This window comes from Leopardus geoffroyi, chromosome C3 (assembly GCF_018350155.1).
Source record: "Leopardus geoffroyi isolate Oge1 chromosome C3, O.geoffroyi_Oge1_pat1.0, whole genome shotgun sequence".
Lineage (NCBI taxonomy): Eukaryota > Metazoa > Chordata > Mammalia > Carnivora > Felidae > Leopardus > Leopardus geoffroyi.
The window spans coordinates 11,622,067-11,642,157 of record NC_059338.1 but is presented as its reverse complement, the minus strand read 5'-3'; the positions used below and the strand labels follow the sequence as shown (position 1 = coordinate 11,642,157).

The window sequence follows — 20,091 nt, the reverse complement described above, 5'->3', positions numbered from 1 at the left end:
TTCCGGTTGTAAGAGGTAGCTAGCGTCTCGGAAGCAGACAGTAGGACGGTGGCTTCCAGGAAGCAGGGGAGGGGGTGGGGGTGGGGACAGAGATTCAGTTTTGCAGGAGGAAAGATGCGGATGGGAGTGGTGGTCATTGTATAGTCGTGTGAACGTACTTCATACCACTGAACTGTATACCTCACAGTGGCTGAGAGAGTACATTTTAAGTTATGTGTATTGCGCCACAGTAAAAAAAAAAAAGAGTAATAGAAAAATTCGGGCTCATCAGAGAGTGGGAGCTGATTTAATCCAAACTGAAAGGCCTCTTTTCTGGAAACAGCCCAACGCTAGCCACTGAGGACCCCCACCCTCATCCAGAACATCAGAACTCCCCTCGCTGAGACTAAAGAGAATAAGAAATTGACACATAATGGCTTTAACCTCAGTCTTGATGGAGGGTGACATAATTTAACTTTAGACTTTACTTTTTTGTCTTAATTTCTTTGGAGCTTAACTTGTAAGGGGATTTAATTTTGAGCTTTGGACTCTCTGGTAATTACATATATATATATATATATATATATATATATATAGGTTTATTTATTTTTGAGAGAGAGAGAGGGAGCATGCGTGCAAATGAGCGGGGGAGGGTCAGAGAGAGAGGGAGGCACAGAATCCGAAACAGGCTCCAGGCTCTGAGCTGTCAGCACAGAGCCCGATGCAGGGCTTGAACCCACGAGCTGTGAGATCGTGACCTAAGCTTAAGTCGGACACTTAACGGACTGAGCCACCCAGCACCCCGTAATTTAATATTTTGAGAGAAGTTCAAATGCAGAACATCTTATTGTTGGCAATTTTATTTTTGGGGTGCCTTCATGATGTCATTGGATTAAACTACATCATTTCTAATAAGTTACGTTGGTCGAGGAGGCTGAAGGTAAACTGAGATGGAAAATAGAAGAGAATCTGTATTTTCTGTCTTGACTACAGAAAGGCCTTGAAGAACACAATGTCCTGTATTGACCCATCTCAGAATCTTATGGGGGCAAAAACCCACACTGTTTGCCCAGGAAGACCTATGATGGAGCTGTGGCTGGTGTTAGGGGTGCTGAAGGGTACTGTCCCACTTCTGGATGGCCAGAGGCATTGTGGGTAGACACGGTGGGTCCAAAGAGCAAAAAATGGAAGAATTTCGGGGCAGAGGTGGCAACTTCCCTGTAATAAACTGCTTCAGTATTACAATCACACTTACCCTTATTGTACCCCAAGGAAGGGATGTTAATTAGTCTTGGCCTCTCTCTGCCTCCTCACATCCTCTTAGGAGAGATCTGATTGGGGAACCTGGGAGCCGCAGTTGAGCTCTGCCCCCCGCCCCCCTCCCACCTTTCTTCTTGGGCTCTGCTCATCTTCAAGGTGCGGGGTCCCGGGTGTCTTTGGGCCAGGTGGTGAGCTTGGCAGAAAAGCCCTGCCCTTATTGGAAGAAACCCTGTCGCTTTGTCTAGTGCTGCCTGAGGCTGGATGGATGAATTCAACCCCGGGATCCAGTGGGAGAAACTCCATTGCTTCTATAATTCTGAAGCACGTCCTTGCCAAGCGAACTTTTATCAGTAATAAAACAGACACTGTGATCTAAAACGAGAGGATTTTTAAAAATCTAACCCATGTCCACCTTCTCGTTATGCCTTCACGTGTGTAGCATGTCATGAAGTCTGCAGAGCCCTGTCACCCGTACATGCTGTTTGACCTTCTGACGATCCAGGAAGGTCGGATGGATGTGAAAGCTTTCTGTGAGCTCCTTCGGTATTGTAACCACACTTTCCCTACCCACGTCAGTCGTGTCTGTGAGGTTTGAAGACGTTAAGGGACTAGCCTATGTTGTAGGCGAGTACAATTAGATTACTAGAATTAGATTATTAGGTTGATAGAAGTCGATGATTAGCTATGATTACTCCCGCCTTCTGGCTTCTGGAAGTGTGCTGCTAAAGAATCGGTTGGCAAGGATGATTTCAAAGAGTGGTAGTATCTTCAACTGGAAACTGGTTTAATCCTATAATCAATCTCGTTTTGAAACGTTTGCTTATGACTTAATGAAGGGACCTTTAAGATCAGCGTATGTAAGTCGTAGTGTGTCTGTGACTCACGTGGGAACCCTGGGTCAAGTGGATGTTCCTGTATCTGACATGTAGGTGTCCTGATGTGGGTCTGCAGCGGGACTTAGGAAGTCCCATTTTTATAAAAACCCCACTGTCCTCAACTCTTACCTGATTTTCTGTAGACCAAGTTCTTACAATCCTCACCCTACTTTAGTGCTGATGTTCTCCTTAATGGTGGCTAAAGAAACACTGGAGTAACAGATCCCAGCTTTCTTTGAAAAATGGAACTCATTAAATACGTATAGTGCAACATGGACGCACACAGTTTGGATGATGGGTTTATACTCATCCAAACACACAGAGAGGCGCCTCCAGCCCTCAGGGGGCCAGAGTCCCCCTTCTGGAGGCAGTGGAGGACCATCTGTGCCCTGACAGAGAGTAGAGCTCTGAAGCCACCCAACCTATGACCCAAGCCTCTGAGCAGTTGAGTTCACTGCCATGTCATTAACTACTCCTGAATTAATTTGCCAGGAAGGGGCAATGCTTGGGGTTTAAGAGTTGTTTACAAGTTGGGCAACAAACACCACGTGCATGTGTGGGGGGGGGGGGAAGAAATGAGAAAGTATTCTTTGTAAGAATATTTGCTTCTTTTTTAAATCAATTGATGCCTTTCAATGAATCAACACATAAGAAGGAGGACCAAAATGCTAATAACATAAAGAGTATGGGAGCCGGTGGTATGGGTTTAAAAAATGTTTAAAGACAAGGTAAGGATGGGGCGCCTGGGTGGCTCAATCGGTTAAGCGTCCGACTTCAGCTCAGGTCGTGATCTCATGGGTTGTGAGCCCGAGCCCTGTGTCGGGCTCTGTGTTGACAGCTCAGAGCCTGGAGCCTGCTTGGGGTTCTGTGTCTCCCTCTTTCTCTGCCCCTTCCCCCCTCAAAAAAAAAAAACGTTAAAAAAAAAACAACAAGGTAAGGATTAGTGATGGATGGGTAATTGCTACATTCTCGAAGGGCGCAGGGAGACGCTGTGTGCCTACTGGTTTTTCTCTTTCTACCTCCCAGCCAAGCTTTGGAGGAAACCCTTTCCATGTGAACTGGAAAAGATGAATTTCAAGCTTCATTGAGAGCTCTAAAACCTTAAATCCTTCTTGAAAATAACCTGCCTCTCAGGAATTTTTGGTCCCCTCAAATTATAAAGCTTTTCCTTGGGCTGTGGAATGGCTGCATTATTAACTGTGATTACTTAAGTCTCTGAATAGAAGGATGTAATAAATCTGAAAGTATTTGTTCTGGTTTGTGACTAAGCAAAACTGTATAATATTAAATCAGATGTTGTTATAAACATATGAAATGGCACATTTTTTTCCAACTTGGGGCATTGTGGTACAAAGCTTCTGAGAACCTAAAAAAAAAAAAAAAAAAGAAATGTTTTTACATTCTTGGGTACTGAGACTGGTTTCTGCTGGGTTTTCTTCCTTCTGAGCATGAATGCTAAATACGAGTGCTTCTGTTTAGATCTCTGTGTTTTCCCAGTGAGTTAGCGAGGTTGAGTCGAGGTGTTCTTCCTTCTTTGCAAGCTCTTCTCTGGGGCGGAACCGGTGACCCAGATCGTGTGTGTGTGATTGTGTGTGAGTCTGTTTGTGTGTCCATGTGTGCCTGTTGGGTGGAGAAATGAATGCAGCCGAGTACCCTGGAATGTTCGGGTTGGAAGGGCTCTTAGGCACGAGCTAGATCACCAGCCTCCTCATTACCCAGGATATGTTTTCAAACTTAGGTTCAAATGCGTGTGGGAGAGAAAGCCATACGAATCTGGGGGTGGGAAGGAATTTCGAAATCCAAGGCCAGGTTTCTAGGTTAGGCTCGGTGGCCTCTAGCTTTGTTAGGGAACAAGAGGCTTGTCAGCTACATGACGAAACTGCAGCCGTCCCTGGGGGTCATCCCCAGCCCTGGGCAATGACAGAGAATCGTGACCCTGGGGAAAGCTCCACGTTTGCCTCTGGACAGCGGTCATGCTGGCCTTCAGTTTCCACTGCAAAGTAGTGGTGCCCGTGTGTGGCATTCACCATCATGAGAAAAGAACCACAAAGAAGTCAACATACGGAGTGTTAAAAAGTGATCACGAGGGGCGCCTGGGTGGCTCAGTCGGTTGGGCGTCCGACTTCCGCTCGGGTCACGATCTCACGGTCAGTGAGTTCGAGCCCCGCGTCGGGCTCTGGGCTGATGGCTCAGAGCCTGGAACCTGTTTCCGATTCTGTGTCTCCCTCTCTCTCTGCCCCTTCCCCGTTCATGCTCTGTCTCTCTCTGTCCCAAAAATAAATAAACGTTGAAAAAAAAAAAAAAAAGTGATCATGAGGGGCGCCTGGGTGGCTCAGTCGGTTACGCGTCTGACTTCGGCTCAGGTCATGATCTCACGGTCCGTGAGTTCGAGCCCTGCGTCGGGCTCCGTGCTGTCAGTCAGCACAGAGTCGTCTTTGGACCCTCTGTCTCCCTCTCTCTCTGCCCCTCCCCTGCTCGTGCTCTCTCTCTCTCTCTCTCAAAAATAAATAAACACTTAAAAAAGTTTTTCAGTTATTACAGTTTTTCTTGTGTTGGCACTTATGGGTGATTTTTCTATTATTTTTCACAATTAGGATAATACATTTACATTAAAAATAGAACTATAGCCTCAGAATACTTGTGTACTTAATAATCACCTTTTACAAAGATGATTTAGGATATTAATAGCGTTCTACAAATTATTTAGAGCTGCACTGTCCAGATGGTAGCCATTAGGGGCTGTTGACATGTGGCTGGTCCAAACTGAGATACGTTGTACATGTAACGTACATACAGGATTTCAAAGACTTCGTAAAAATGAAGGAGTATAAGGTATCTCAGCAATCATTCTTAAAATGATTACATGTTGAAATGATAACAATTTGGATAAATTGGATTAAGTAAATTATTGGAATTCATTTCATCTGTTTCTTTTTTTCTTTTTTAAATTTTAAAAAATTTATTTGTTTTATAAAATAAAATAAAATATTTTCTAATGTTTATTTATTTTTGAGAGAGACCGAATGCGAGTGGGGGAGGGGCAGAGAGAGAATCACAGAATCCGGAGCAGGCCTCAGGCTCTGAGCTGTCAGCACAGAGACCGATGTGGGTCTTGAACTCACAAACCTCGAGATTGTGACCTGAGCCACAGTCGGATGTTTAACTGAATGAACCATCCAGATGCCCCTAATTTTTTTTTTGATGTTTACTTATTTTTGAGAGAGAGAGAGAGAGAGAGAGAGAGAGAGCATGAGCGGGGGAGGGGCAGAGAGAGAGACACACACACAGAATCCAAAGCAGGCTCCAGGCTCTGAGCTGTCAGCACAAAGCCTGATGCGGGGCTTGAACTCACAGACTGCGAGATCATGACCTGAGCCGAAGTCAGACACTTTACCGACTGAGCCACCCAGGCGCCCCTCATCTGTTTCTTTTTAATGTGGCTACTAGAAAATCTATTTACTTATTTATTTATCCTTAAGTAATCTCTATGCCCAACTTGGGGCTTGAACTTACAGCCCTGAGATCGAGAGTTGAATGTTCTACCGAGGGAGCCAGCCAAGCGCCCTGCTACTGGGAAATTTAAAATGGCATATGTAGATGTTGCATGGAGGAGAGAAGGTTAGCATCCCCTTTGACAAGGATAGAAGAGGGGGCCTGTGCAGCACACATATAGTTACAACACACTGCCACCTACTCGATGGCATCTAAACGTGGTTTTGAGAAAAGGAGAGTGACCCCTGAGTGGGTACCAGGTATCCTTTTGGGGTAACAAACATGTTCTGAATAAACAGTGGCGATGGTTGCATAATAGTGTGAATGTCCTAAGTGTCACTAATGATAAATTTTATGCTCGGTGTATTTTACCAACATAAAAAATCGCGTACGTGTCTCCCGTTACACTTCTGTTTTCAACGTTTGTTTCAAGCGGAGACGTGGGGGTGTGGCTTTGCTGAAAACCGCGTCTCTAGAAATAGAGAAAAAGGTGGAGAGAGGCAAGGACCGGCTGACGTCTGGTGGGAGCGGTTGGAACGCTTTTCTTCCGGCGCCCCTATCTCCTCATACTGCCTTCCTCTTATCTCACTCCATGTCCCTCCCCACTTGGCCTTCTGCCCGCTGCGGGGGGTTTCTCCCTGAGATGACTCTTTCCCTAAAATTCCTCGCAGTTTATGTGGCGTTAAGGAGTTGGGAATCTTGATGGTTGGAAATAGAAGACAGCACCCAGCTTGGGCTCAGCCCCCGCCTCCCAGATATTGCTGATGAAGAGAAAAAATAAAATCTTTTCTGGGCGCTTCTGGGATCCAGCTTCTTCAGAGGGAATCCCATGAAGCGAACTGACGTGTGGTGTTGGAAGCCGGGACAGTGGTTGAGGGGGGTGGGGGCTCGGGGGCGGGAGGAGGTGGGTGGTGGTGAGGTTGGGGCCTGATAAAGGGCTGCGGGACATACTCTGTTATGGGTCTGGTCGCTGATGATCTCAGTATCTCCATCTTGTGAAACTCTGTGGGGCTTGGGGCTGGGGTACTTTCCCGAACGCCCCGAATGCACATCCATAAAAGGTTAAAAAGCCAACAACACATCATCCAGTGAGGTGCCCGCTCTTTTGAGTGGAAAGCTGACAGCTCTGGAGAGGGTGAATGCACGTTTCGTGAGCATGGCCGCCAGGGACCTGGCTTGACAAGGGCCGTCGGCAGAGGCCCAGACGAGGGGGCCTTTGGAGGTCCTTCCCCGGTCTAGAGACCTGTGAGTGACCTCAGAAAATTCACCTTGGTACTTTATCTCCTGTCTCTCCATCTGGGGGCATCCACGCCCTCAGAGACCAGGGCGGAGGGGTGTCAAGGGTGAGGTGTCGCTGACCAAGAGGCGGGCTGAGCTGTTGGTGTAGGTGAGACCGCTGAGGACGGTCGCGTTCGGAGGGACAGCCCCGGAGTGAGCGGGGCCCTGGCTGCAGTATCACCCACGGAAATCCTGTGTGGTGGTGAATCCCGCCCTCAGCCAAGTCTGGAGAAGAGATGCCGGGGAGCAGGGGGGCCGGGAGTTCTAATGGGGGAGCTCGTTAGCCAGATAGCGGCTGGGGAGAGGCACCGGGGACGTGGGTGGGAGGAGAATAAGCGGAAGCGGGGAAGGAAAAATAAATAAATGAGATAAGCAGCTTCATCTGCTTTCTCCCTTATTACTCTTTTATTCTGTGCTGGGGACTGCAGTCCCCCCCCCCCCCCGCCACCCCCCCCATCTCCTCTCCTGGAGAAAACAGCCTGGAGACTGATTTTGCAAACCAGGCCCGGCTCCTCCCTCCTTGCCCTGCACCCACCCTGCCGCAGTGAACTTCCCGGGCTGGACGGGCTTCCCAGACCCACCCCCCTCCCCGGGGCAGGGGCTTCACAAACTCGGACCCCGGCCCCCCACCTCTGAAGTGCAAAGAACACAAGGCTATACGCGCAGGGGGACCCCCTCCCCGCTCTCCCCTGCACCAGGGACACCAAATGCTGGGGTCACCACGAGGTAGCCAGGTCAAGAGAGCTTAGTAACAAGGTCGTCGGCCTGTGGGGAGGTTTCCCTTGCGTTGGAGCACAGCCGGGAGTGGTCCGACTGGCCCCCTGCGGAAGCGCTCACGTCCAGGGGTCCGCCTGCCTGCTGGAACAGAAGGCTCCAGGTCCCAACATCATCATCGTCCGCTTTCCCTGGAAGAAACTCTGGCCCTCATGTGACAGGCAAGAGGGAACGGGCAAGTGGCCGGGAGAGCAGCCCGACCACGCTCCAGCTCTGGTTCCACTGAATGTGTGACCAGGGCTTTACCGACCTCTGTGCAGACATCCATAGTAGAGGCATGATGTTGAGGGGAGGAACAGAGAGAGAAGGAGACGCGGGAGCTGAAGCAGGCTCCAGGCTCCGAGCTGTCAGCACAGAGCCTGACGTAGGGCTCGAACTCGTGGACCGTGAGATCACGACCCGAGCTGAAGTCGACGCTTGACCAACTGAGCCACCCAGGCGCCCCGAGACTCACTTCTTCTACAGCAACTGATGCCTTTAGAAGTTTTTCTACGTTGCTTATTTGGACCCAGGCCAATGGACTCCCCCTCTTCTATACCCGCCTCCTCAAGCACACGCCTCGGTTTGGAGATGAGATGTGCCAGGGAACATTTGAGAGGGGAAGAGAGGCCAGGGGCAGCCATGTTGAACCCCCGTTTACTGCTTCGCTGCCCTCTGAGTGTTGTCTATAAGATTGTGAGGTCCTAGAGGTAAGGATGAGATCTTGAAGCCATTCACTAGATACTTATGGAGAACCTACTATGGGTGAGGCACCATGAGTCATGAGCAAGACAGACACAGGCATTGCAGTCATTAATGGATCTGGAGGTGCAGTAAGGGAGCCTGGCATTAACCAACGAATGACACAGGTAACTAATTGCAAGTGTGATGAGTGCTCTGAAGGGGGAAATGCAGGGTGCCAAGGAGGTGTTTTAGTTGCGTCCTGAAGAATAATGGCCTCAGCCCAGGGAAGGGTGTGGCGGAGGTTAGGGTCAGACGTCGGGAAAAGCATTCCCAGCAAACAGTCCATATGTCCACATTCCTCCATGAGAAGGGCGTAACGCCATAGTCTGCCTCTCCCCATCCGACCCCCAGCCTCTCATCTCGACACCTCTGGAAGTCTGCGAATGTAGTTTCTTGACTGGACACAGAGAGGCTGTGCTTAACTATGAAACCATCCCAATTTGTCCACTTTCCTATTATCCACGTAAAACTTGCCTGTTCCATGGGGCACCTGGGTGGCTCGGTCGGTTGAGCGTCTGATTTTGGCTCAGGTCATGATGTCGCGGTCTGTGAGTTCGAGCCCCACATCGGGCTCTGGGCTGATGGCTCGGAGCCTGGAGCCTGCTTCGGATTCTGTGTCTCCCTCTCTCTCTGCCCCTCTCCTGCTTGTGCACTCTCTCTCTCTTTCTCTCTCTCAAAAGTAAGTAATAAACATTAAAAAAAACCACTAAACTTGCCTGTTCCTTTTTGCTGTCCCCTCTCAACCCCTTACATAAGTGACCAAAAGAGAAACCCGAAGAAAACACACACTCCCGGAGTTTATTATAGTTATTATGACCCAGACGGACTTGAAGACTAGAATTTAATGGAGTTTTTTCTCACATTCCCTGGGGGATTTGAAGGGCTTCCCCTGCCCCCCTCCCTCCCACCCCTCTCCCCGCCACTGGCCATTGAAGTGGACGATAAAAACACATTCCTTTCTTAAAAGAAAAGAAAAGACCTTCTGAATTCAGAGTTGATTATCCTAAAAGCAGAGGACTTGTTCCATATTTTCGTCTCTGTGAACCTATCTCTTCCCTCTCCTCCCCTTTTGATGTATTTCTCTGGTGGGGTAATAAGCAAAAGAGAGAAGTTTGGTTTTCGTCTCGGCTCTTAACCTTGCCGTGTGACCCTGGCTAACCCACTTTTCCTGTCTCAGCCTCAGTTTCTTCAAAGGCAAAACGTGAGGACGGATCGCAGGACTCCGGTTTCTTTGGAGCGCTAACACTCCTCGTCTCTCCTGGGAGAACCTCAACAGAGAAGCAATTCAACCAGCAGCTCCCAGCCCCATCCTGAGAAGTCAGCATCGACTGAAAATCTCCTTTCTCAGGAGGGAAACTGGAGGCGAGGCCTCCCTTGTCCTCAAAGGTCACTTAGGCGGAGCCAATGTAAGTGTTAGCAAAGGGTGAGCTGCCCTCTCTCCAGCTTGCCTTGTCCCCACATCCACCTGTCTGCACTTCTATGGGCCTTTGGGACTCCAGAAATCTTTCCTTAGTTCCCCCAGCTATGCCTACTGTTCCCCACATGCATTTCCACCGTTGTGACCGTCCAGACCAAGATTGAAACACCTCCAGGATCCTCGTCGGTGACACAAATGAGAGAAGACGACTGGGTGAGGCGCACAAGTCCACCCAGTATGACAGGCAGGGACACAATCACCTCTGGGCCTGCGCTCCATTGAAAGGGATCTAAGTTCCACGTAGCTCGGACCAGGTGGCATCATTCTGGAATAAGCATGCACTGTTTGCCAGAGAGTCCGCTGGTCTTTCGAGAGAATCGATATGTATATCTTTTTTAATTTTATTTTTTATTTTTTAAAATTCACATCCAAATTAGTTAGCATATCGTGCAACAATGATTTCAGGAGTAGATTCCTTACTGCCTCTTATCCATTTAGCCCTCCCCCCCCAACAACCCCTCCCGCAGCCCTCAGTTGGTTCTCCATATTTATGAGTAAGAGAATGGATATTTTTAAGTCAAATGTGGCTCAGTTTCTAAAAATCACGACGTGGGCCAAAGACAAAAGTCCGTGGATCAGATTTAACCTGTGGCTGCTGGTTTTGCTACCTGTGTGTGTAGGCACAGTATTCGGTCCTTTATACATTCTACCTGGTGTTTGCAAAACCTGTAATGCTTCTCTGTGCGCTCATTCGTTTAATAAGTAGTTGCCACCGACCGTGAGCTGGTCCTGTGGAGGACGCCGGGGAGAGTAGGTGACTAAAATGCAACTCACTGGAAGTTTGGGACAGCAGTGCGAGCTGGAGGGGGGCCCGAGCTGGTCCACCGATTATTGCATATCATTCAGGGCTGTGAGCAAGGGAGGGTCTTCTTGTGTTCTACTCCGTCTCTCTCAGCCACCGCTTTAGAAACACTTCGGTCCTGGGGCGCCCGGGAGGCTCAGTCGGTTAAGCGTCTGACTTCGACTCCGGTCACGATCTCGCGGTCTGTGGGTTCGAGCCCCGCATGGGCTCTGCGCTCTCATTGCAGAGCCCTACTTCAGATCTTCTGTCTTCCTCTCTCTCTCTCTGCCCCTCCCTCGCTCTCTCGCTCTCTCAAAAAATAAATAAACAAACATTAAAAAAAAAAAAGGAGGGGCGCCTGGGTGGCGCAGTCGGTTAAGCGTCCGACTTCAGCCAGGTCACGATCTTGTGGTCCGTGAGTTCGAGCCCCGCGTCGGGCTCTGGGCTGATGGCTCGGAGCCTGGAGCCTGTTTCCGATTCTGTGTCTCCCTCGCTCTCTGCCCCTCCCCCGTTCATGCTCTGTCTCTCTCTGTCCCAAAAATAAATAAACGTTGAAAAAAGAAATTAAAAAAAAAAAAAAAAAAAAAAAAAAAGAAAAGAAGAAACACTTGGGTCCAAAAACAAACCAACCAACCAACCAAATGCAAGGACCGCCTGGGTGGATCAGTTGGTTAAGAGTCTGAGTCTTGATTTCAGCTCAGATCACGATCTCACGGTTTGCGAGTTCCAGCCCCATGTCGGGCTCTGAGCGGGCAGTGCAGAACCTGCTTGGGATTCTCTCTCCTCTCACTCTGCCTCTCCTTTCCCTCCCACCCCACCCCTCCCCCCCCCCACTGCTCTCAAAATAAATATAAATACACTGTAAAACCAAACCAAAACAAATTAACAACAACAAAAAGGCAAATGTGAATTGTTTCGAATTAGGCTACTTTATTTCTACCTTTTACCCATCACCCCCATTGCCTTCCCCCAAATGTGAAGAAGCAAAACCATGGAAACAAATAAGAAAAAAAAAATTTATCTCTGAAAACCAAGGTCAGCCATTCATTCAGGATGAGAAACCTAATTCCATTTAACAGGTGAGAGCTTTATTTCTTATTTTTAAAAAAGTGTTTTATTTATTTATTTTGAGAGAGAGAGGGAGAGAGAGAGAGAGAGAGAGAGAGAATCCCAAGCAGGCTTTCTGCTCTCAGCGCAGAGCCTGATGCAGGGCTCAATCTCGCCAACTGTGAGCTCATGGCCTGAGCCAAGATCAAGAGTCTGGATGCTTAACCAACCAAGCCATCCAGATGGCTTTAAAAGGGAGCTTTTAAAGCTCCTGAACAGATGGGAGCTTTAAAAGGCAGATTTTAGGGGTGCCTGGATGGCTCAGTTGGTGAAGCATCCAACTTTGGCACAGGTCAGGATCTCGCGGTTCGTGGGTTAGAGCCCCACGTCGGGCTCTGTGCGAAGGGTGCTTTGGATCCCCTTTCCTCCTGTCTTTCTGCCCCTCCCTCACTCACACGCTCTTTCTCCCTCAAAAATAAATAAACATTTAAAAGAAAATAAAGGGCAGATTTATTTTTTTTTTTTTTATTTTTTTTATTTTTTAAAAAAAAATTTTTTTTTTCAGCGTTTATTTATTTTTGGGACAGAGAGAGACAGAGCATGAACGGGGGAGGGGCAGAGAGAGAGGGAGACACAGAATCGGAAACAGGCTCCAGGCTCTGAGCCATCAGCCCAGAGCCTGACGCGGGGCTCAAACTCACGGACCGCGAGATCGTGACCTGGCTGAAGTCGGACGCTTAACCGACTGCGCCACCCAGGCGCCCCTAAAGGGCAGATTTAAACAATCATTATTGGTAGAAAAACCATCGGTGAGGAGTTGAATCACCCGGCTTCCTGTCCACCTCTGCAACTGTGAGATCTTAAGCGAATGACTGACTCCATCGAGGCCTCAGTCTCCCCCCACCCCTGTAAAATGAGTTCTTTCTGACTTTCACCATCTGAGTGAGTCTTGGCAACCTGGTGGAAGGAAAACCTAAAGAAGGTATGTGGCCAAACCTACGCCTGCCTCCTTCTACAAGAGTGGCCAGAGCTCTGCTCTGCACAGAACAGAACGAGGGAAGGTAGAGTGGAAATCTCATGCCCTCCCCTCTTCCTCAAGAACGGAGAGACTGATTAACGCATATTGAAGTGCAACATAAAACGCAGACCGGGGGCTCCTGGGTGACTCAGTGGGCTGAGCATCTGACTCTTGATGGCAGCTCAGGTCACGGTCCCAGGGTCAAGCCCTGAGTCGGGCTCTGCGCTGAGCGTGGAGCCTGCTTAGGATTCTCTCTCTTCCTCTGTCCCTCTCCCCCACTCTCTTTAAAATAAAATAAAAAATAAAAAATAAAAGAACAAACAGACCACACCAGAGTCCAGATGGAGCTCTTAATAGCACTTTGATACTTGGTATATTTGTTTTTTTAAAAAAAATTGTTTTTTAAAAAAAAAATTTATGTTTATTTATTTTGACGGACAAGAAGGGAGAGACAAAGTGCAACCAGGGGAGGGTCAGAGAGAGAAGGAGACACAGAATCTGAAGCAGGCTCCAGCTGAGCTGTCAGCACAGAGCACGATGTGGGTCTCGAACTCACAAACTGTGAGATCGTGACCTGAGCTGAAGTCAGACGCTTAATTGACTGAGCCACCCAGGCGCCCCTTGGCATATTTATTTGGATTTTATTAGTTTTTTTCAGGGTGAAGCTCTGCACCTCTCCATTCATCCAGGAGCATTCTCTAACTGGGGCTTTGGGGATATCCATCAAGAAAAAGAGAGCCGGGGAGCAACGGGAAGTTTGGATGAAGAACTGAGAAACGCCTCCTTGGGGGAAGGGGAAATCTGGTGCCATCAGTAATGCCGAGTCTATAAAATCATTTTCCTCTGGGGTTAAGAGCTTGCTGCATGTACTATATTTATCAGTCAGTGAATCTCATTAACTGCCTTGTTGAGAATTTCCACTTCCTATAGCTGACTATGTTTGGCCCATGACCTGTCATATTTCTCCTATGGCTACTATGTTGAATTGCAACTATGAGAACTCATTTACCAAAAACAAAGCACAAATCCCCAACCAAACAAAACGTGGTAAATAACAAGTTTCTTAAACATCTGAAAAGGGTTAAGCGTTAAGAAAGTTGCTAATGAGGCTTTCACACCTTTTAAAGAAATCTCTCACCATCAGGGGTTTTCTAAAGAAGGTGGAAATTAAACACATTGAGAGCAGGTTCCACAAAAGATGGTCACCTAGCACAGGGTGCTGGCTTCCTCCCAGAGCCCAGTCTTGGAGAAGTGAGAGGGAGTTGATGGATCCTGGAGCTTAAGAGAAGAGTCTAGGGATCATGGTGAGGGTGGGATACAGGAATGCAGAGTGGAAGGGGGCAAGGACAGGACATGGCGATTACCTCTAGGCGTCAACTTGGCTGGGCCATGGGGTGCCCAGACATTTGGTCAAATGCTGTTCTGTGTCTGGATGAGACTAATATCTGAATCTGTAGATGACTAGGGAAGATTACCCTCCCCATTGTGGATGGATCAAAGACTTGAATGAAACAAAAAAGTCTGAGTTAGAGGACATCCCTTCTGCCTTACTGCTGAGTGGGTACATCAGTGTTCTCTGGCCTTCAGACTTGAACTGAAATGTAGTTCTTCTCAGGTCTCAAGCCTGCCCACTTTTGGACTGAAGCTCACACCATTGGCTCTCCTGATTCTTAGGCCTTCAGACTTGGGCTAGATCAACACATTGGCTCTCCTGGATCCCTATCTTGTTGACTATAGGTCCTGGGACTTATTAAGCTCCATAATTGGAGGAGCCAATTCCTTTTAATCTATCTGTTGATCGATTGATCACCTATTCATTCTGTTTCTCTGGAGAACCCTGACTAAGGCACAATAGTTGTGCCAGGAAAGTACTTTCCAGTTGGATTTTTTTCTCTCCTTCATATTAACTTAGATGAATCACATCCACCACATGGACCTTACAGAACAACAAAAAAAATTGTGTATCTCAAAGGCAGCAGAATATGATCCTAGATTTTGCTTAGAAATGTTAGTGGAGGCTAGCTAGCCCCCTCTGAGTACTCCCTCACTAAAACATCCCTGCTGATGGTTTTGGGTTTGGTGATGACCACAGAGAAAGATCATCTCTGAAAAAGAGCAGGTCCAGGGTAGAGGTTCTAGGCATTTCCTGAAGGGGTAGTTACATAGGTAATGATTATAGTGAAATTGTAGCATGGAGAGACTCTCCATCTCCCAACTCACTTGGATGTCATGAAGTCTAGGGCTTTTGGAGTGTCCAGTGGATTTAAATTCAGAAGAAAAAAAAAAAAAGAGATCTCCAAGGAATACAAACATCATGAAAAAAAGGCCAAAAACTGAACAACATATACTAGAGGAAGCAGAATTAATGAAAAGGGAAGAATGGGAATGTAAAATAAACTTAATAAATATCTTCAAAGCCTTAATGAAGAATATTAAAAACATGAAGCAGGAATAATAACTTATGAATATGAGCCATATTTCCGTTTGGCAATCCTGAATATGAAAATAATAACAGTTGAAATAAAGAACTCAGTGATTGAAAGTACTCCTTTTTTCTCCTTAATTTCTTGAAAACGTATGACTGTTTAAAGCAAAAATAATAGTACTCTATTATTATACTATTATACTATACTATTATACTATTATACTATATATACTATATATATATATACTATTATACTATTATATATAGTATATATACTATATATATATACTATTATACTATTATACTATATATACTATATATATATTATTATATTATTATACTATATACTATATATATAGTATACTATATACTATATACTATATACTATATACTACTATACTATAGTACTACTATACTATACTATTATACTATACTATACTACTATAATATATTATACTATTATACTATACTATTATAATAGTACTTATATTTTCATATTAACTCTAATATGAAAGGACAGATTAAAAAACAAATGGGAGAAACAAAAAACAAAGAGCTAATGGTAGACCTGCATCCAACACATCGGTAATTAAATCAAATGTAAATGGACCAATTTCATAAGGAGAATTTGTGGGAATGGACTAAAAAAGCAAGACCAAACTACCTGCTGTCTATAAGAGAAGTACCTTAAATATAAGAACACGGATAGTTTGAAAGTAAAGAGCAGATGGTGATATACAATACAAACAATACACACAAGAAAGTTTGAAGGACTGGGGCACCTGCATGGCTCATTCGGTTGAGCTTCTGACTTCGGTTCAGGTCATGATCTCTCAGCTGGTGAGTTCGAGCCCTGCATCAGGCTTGCTGCTGTCAGTGCAGAGCTTGCTTTGTATCCTCTGTCTCCCTCTCTGTGTCCCTCCCTCACTTGCTCTCTCTCAACAAGAAATAAACATTTAAAAAATAAAAACAAAAATAAAAAAGAGGAAGTTTGAGTGACCCTATTAATATCAGGCACAATAGACTTCAAAGCAAGGCATAGTGTCAGAGATAAGAGAGGCATTTCATAATCACAAATGGTGAATTCATCAGGAAAACCTAACATTACCCAAAAGATGTGTGTGTGTGTGTGTGTGTGATAACAGACCTACAAAATACATTGAGCAAAAATCAATTGAACTAAAGGGAGAAATAAACAATCCCACAATCATAGTTAAAGATACTTTTACCTCTCAGAAGTTGATAGAACTATACAAAAAAATAATTAGGGATATGGAAGATCTGAATAATATTATCAACATATCTTGATCTAAATGACATTTATGGAACATTATAACTAACACCTGCAGATTTTGCATTCTTGTCACGTGCACATGGAACATTTACTAAGATAGACTACATGCTGGGCTGTATAATTAGTCTGAATACATTTCAAAAGATCGAAATCTTACAGAGTGTGTTTTCTATAATTAGATTACAAATCATTATATGATGTATGTTACATATATACACATATATAATTATATATACACACACATATATAATTACATGTATATATACACGCACTCACATATAATTACAGATAGATAGATAGATAGATCCTCAAAGGAAAGGCTGATTCCAGGGCTAGGGGAGGAAATTTCTTTTTCTTTTTTAAATTTTTTTAATGTTTATTCATTTTTGAGAGACAGAATGTGAGTGGGGGAGGCGCAGAGAGAGAGGGAGACACAGAATCCGAAGCAGGCTCCAGGCTCCCAGCTGTCAGCACAGAGCCCGATGCGGGCTTGAACCCATGAACCTCGAGATCATGACCTGAGCCAAAGTCAGATGTTTAACCGACTGAGCTACCCAGAGCCCTGAGGGCAGGAATTTCTAAGGTGAGTCCAGAGCATCTTGTTGTGCCAGAAAGTCAGGAAGTGTTCAACCAATAATTGGGATATGTCAAAATGCTATTGAAGCTAGTTTGAAGTGGCTATCACTAACGACATCTGTGACAATTTTATAATCAAAATAAGGAAAAACAGTAAAGGATTGAGCTCATTAAATACAATGAGAATCTACCGATCCATAGTGATACGAATAAACAAATGAATAATAAATAAATGTGGGTAAAGAGCAAGCTCTTTCTTATGATGGAAGGCACAGTGGAATTAGAAAATAATGGGGGCGCCTGTGTGGCTCAGTTGGTTCAGCGTCTGTCTCTTGGTTTTGGCTCAGGTCATGATCTCACGCTTTGTGGGATCGAGCCCTGCATAAGGTTCTGCACCGACAGTGTGGAGCCTGCTTGGGATTCTCTCTCCCTACCTCTCTTTCTCTGCCCTCCCTTCTCTCTCTCTCTCTCTCTCTCTCTCTCTCAAAATAAATAAATACACTTAAAAAAAAATCTTAAAAAAAAAAGAAAATACTCAGTGAACGCTAAAACTAATGACTGAAAGTTTGGAGAGGAACAGAATATTTACACGGTGTCAAAGGATCTTCAAATATATTACTTATTATTCAGGAAGGAAAAATGTGCTCCTGTTACAGAGGCACCACCTTATATCAAGAAACCTTAGACAAGCCCAGATTGAAGAACATTCTACAAAAGAACTGTTCTGCACTTTTCAAAATGTGAAGCTTGAGGAAGGGGCTGAAGAAACATTCCAAATAAAAGGAGATTAAAGAGGGGGGGGCCTGGCTGGCTCGGTCAGTGGAGCACGGGACTTTTGGTCTCGGGGTTGTGAGGCCGAGTCCCATATTGGGTGTAGAGATTACGTTAAAAAAAGGAGATTAAAGAGACGCAAAATGCATGACCCTGGGACTGGGAAAGCATAATAACTTTATACCATTAGTGGGACAGCTGATGAAATTTGAATATGCACCCTGAGTTATGCACTCAGTAACTAATATCCTGATTTTGATAATAAAACTGTGATACCTATGAGCAAGTTCTTGCTCTTAAGGAAAAAGGCACTAAAAATATTTAGGGAAGGGGCGCCTGGGTGGCTCAGTCGGTTAAGCTTCTGACTTCGGCTCAGGTCATGATCTCACGATTCATGGGTTCGAGCCCCGCGTGGGGCTCTGTGCTGACAGCTCGGAGCCTGCAGCCTGCTTTGGATTCTGTGTCTCCCTCTGTCTCTGCTTTCCCCTGCGTGTGCTCTGTCTGTCTCTCCCTCTGCCTCAAAAATAAATCAAGATTTGAAAAAATAGTTTTTAAAATATTTAGGGCTAAAGAGGTCTGATGATATCTCCAAACTTTGTTTTAATTAATTAATTAATCAAAGTTTATTTATTTTGAGGAAGAGAGAGAGAGAGTGAGCGAGAGAGAGAGAGAGAGAGAGAGAGAGAATCCCATGACCCGAGCTGAAATCAAGAATTGGTTGCTTAACCGATTGAGCCACCTAAGCGCCCCTCCAAATTTACTCTTAAATGCTTAAGAAAGCACACACATAGAGATGATAGATAAGGCAAATGGTGCAAAATGTAAATAATTGGTGAATTTGGGTAGACTAGATGGGAGTTCCTTGTGCTATTCTTTCAATTTTTCTGTGAGTTTGAAATTATATCAAAATTAGAAATTCTTAACAAAATCTACAGAGAAAGAGTTGATTGTTTAGTAGGAGTAATTGAAATAGTGGAGAGCTCAAGGTAATCTCTGTCCATTCTTTTTTTTTTTTTAAACATTTATTTATTTTTGAGAGAGAGAGAGACAGAGACAGAGAGACAGAGCTGTCAGCACAGAGCCCCGACATGGGGCTCGAACTCAGGAAAGGCGAGATCACGACCTGAGCCGAAGTCAGACACTTAACCAGCTGAGCGCCCTGGGCGCCCCTCATCTGTCCCTTCTTAAGCAAACAGATAAGTCTAAGATGCTATGTATACACAAACGGTGGAAGACAATGGTTGTCAGAATTAAAAATAGGTATACACGGGATGCGTGGGTGGCTCAGTTGGTTGAGCATCCAACTCTCCATCTCGGCTGGGGTCATGGTCTTAGGGTGGTGGGATCGCGTCCCGAGTCCGGCTCTGCACTGGGTGTGGAGCCTGCTTAGGATTCTCTCTCGCTGCCCCTCCTCCGCTCTCTCTCTTTCAAATTAAAAAAAAAAAAACCCAACATGTGTAGATGTACAACAACATGACTAGATTTTTATCATATACCGTCTCCTGATGAGACACAGACTGAGGTCCGCGGTGAATGTGAGGATCAAACACACATACACAGCGATAATACCGCGGTATTTACAGGTGCGCCCCGAAGTAAGAACATAAATTGGATACCCTGGGGCCGGTGAGGAGAGGGAGATGGGAGTCGGGCTGGAGGAGTAGGGGGAGGAGGTCACACAGTAAAAGGTACCTAAGGGAGGGGACTTGCAAGCACTGATGATGAGGGTGTGACACGGCCGACAAAGAGGTTTAGTTTCAATACCTGCCACTGTGTCCAACCAACTACCACGACAACAGCAGAACAAAGCAGAGGGTTGATGGAAGAAAGGAGAGGAAGTGCTGAGATGCCTCTTAGACTCAGTTGTTTTTTTTTTTTTTTTTAAGTTTTTATTTATTTTGAGAGAGAAAGAGAGTGTGTGAGCATGCAGGGGAGAGGCAGAGAGAGAGAGACGGAGAGAGAGAATCCCAAGCAGGCTCCGTGCTGTTACGGCAGAGCCCAACAAGGGGTTCCGTTTCACAGAACCATGAGACCATGACCTGAGCCAAAATCAAGAGTCCGTCGCTTCACCGACTGAACCACCCAGGCGCCCCTAGACTCAGGTTTTTATTCGTTAGTTCGTTCATACAACACATACTTACTGAGCACCAAGCACCTTGCCAGACGCTGGGTGAACGGTCTGGGTAAAGTAGGAACATTCTGGGCCCTCGCTTTCCCGTCCAGGACACTAAGCCGGAGGAGTGAGCATTCATCAGGCGCCGGGGAAGGCCCAGGGTGGCACTGGAGAGGAAGGGGTCCTGAAGAACCGCTTTTGGCTGAGT

At 45.9% G+C, this 20,091-nt stretch overlaps 1 protein-coding gene, 1 long non-coding RNA gene and 1 other non-coding gene across 4 annotated transcripts in view; 2 read left to right on the top strand and 1 right to left on the bottom strand.

Moving 5' to 3' along the window:
- MTARC1 (mitochondrial amidoxime reducing component 1) overlaps positions 1-10,849 on the top strand; it is a 41,233-nt gene extending 30,384 nt beyond the window's left edge. The window contains exons 7-8 of one of the 2 annotated variants that reach the window (XR_006706822.1): positions 9,559-9,787; positions 9,952-10,270. Coding sequence is in view for 1 of the 2 variants with exons in the window: in XM_045455712.1 (XP_045311668.1) it covers positions 9,559-9,586 (28 nt within the window). In the remaining variant the exon portion in view is untranslated. Of the gene's footprint in view, positions 1-9,558 lie in introns of both variants that reach the window. The other variant, XM_045455712.1, reaches the window with a different exon arrangement.
- Positions 270-18,714, bottom strand: LOC123586483. The gene is made up of 3 exons (XR_006706823.1): positions 18,704-18,714; positions 1,811-1,821; positions 270-370 (listed from the first exon to the last, which is right to left on the bottom strand). It is a non-coding gene; the product is annotated as an uncharacterized LOC123586483 (long non-coding RNA).
- Positions 5,712-5,832, top strand: LOC123587124. The gene has a single exon (XR_006707178.1). It is a non-coding gene; the product is annotated as a U6atac minor spliceosomal RNA (small nuclear RNA).
- Positions 18,715-20,091: the final 1,377 nt, after the last annotated feature.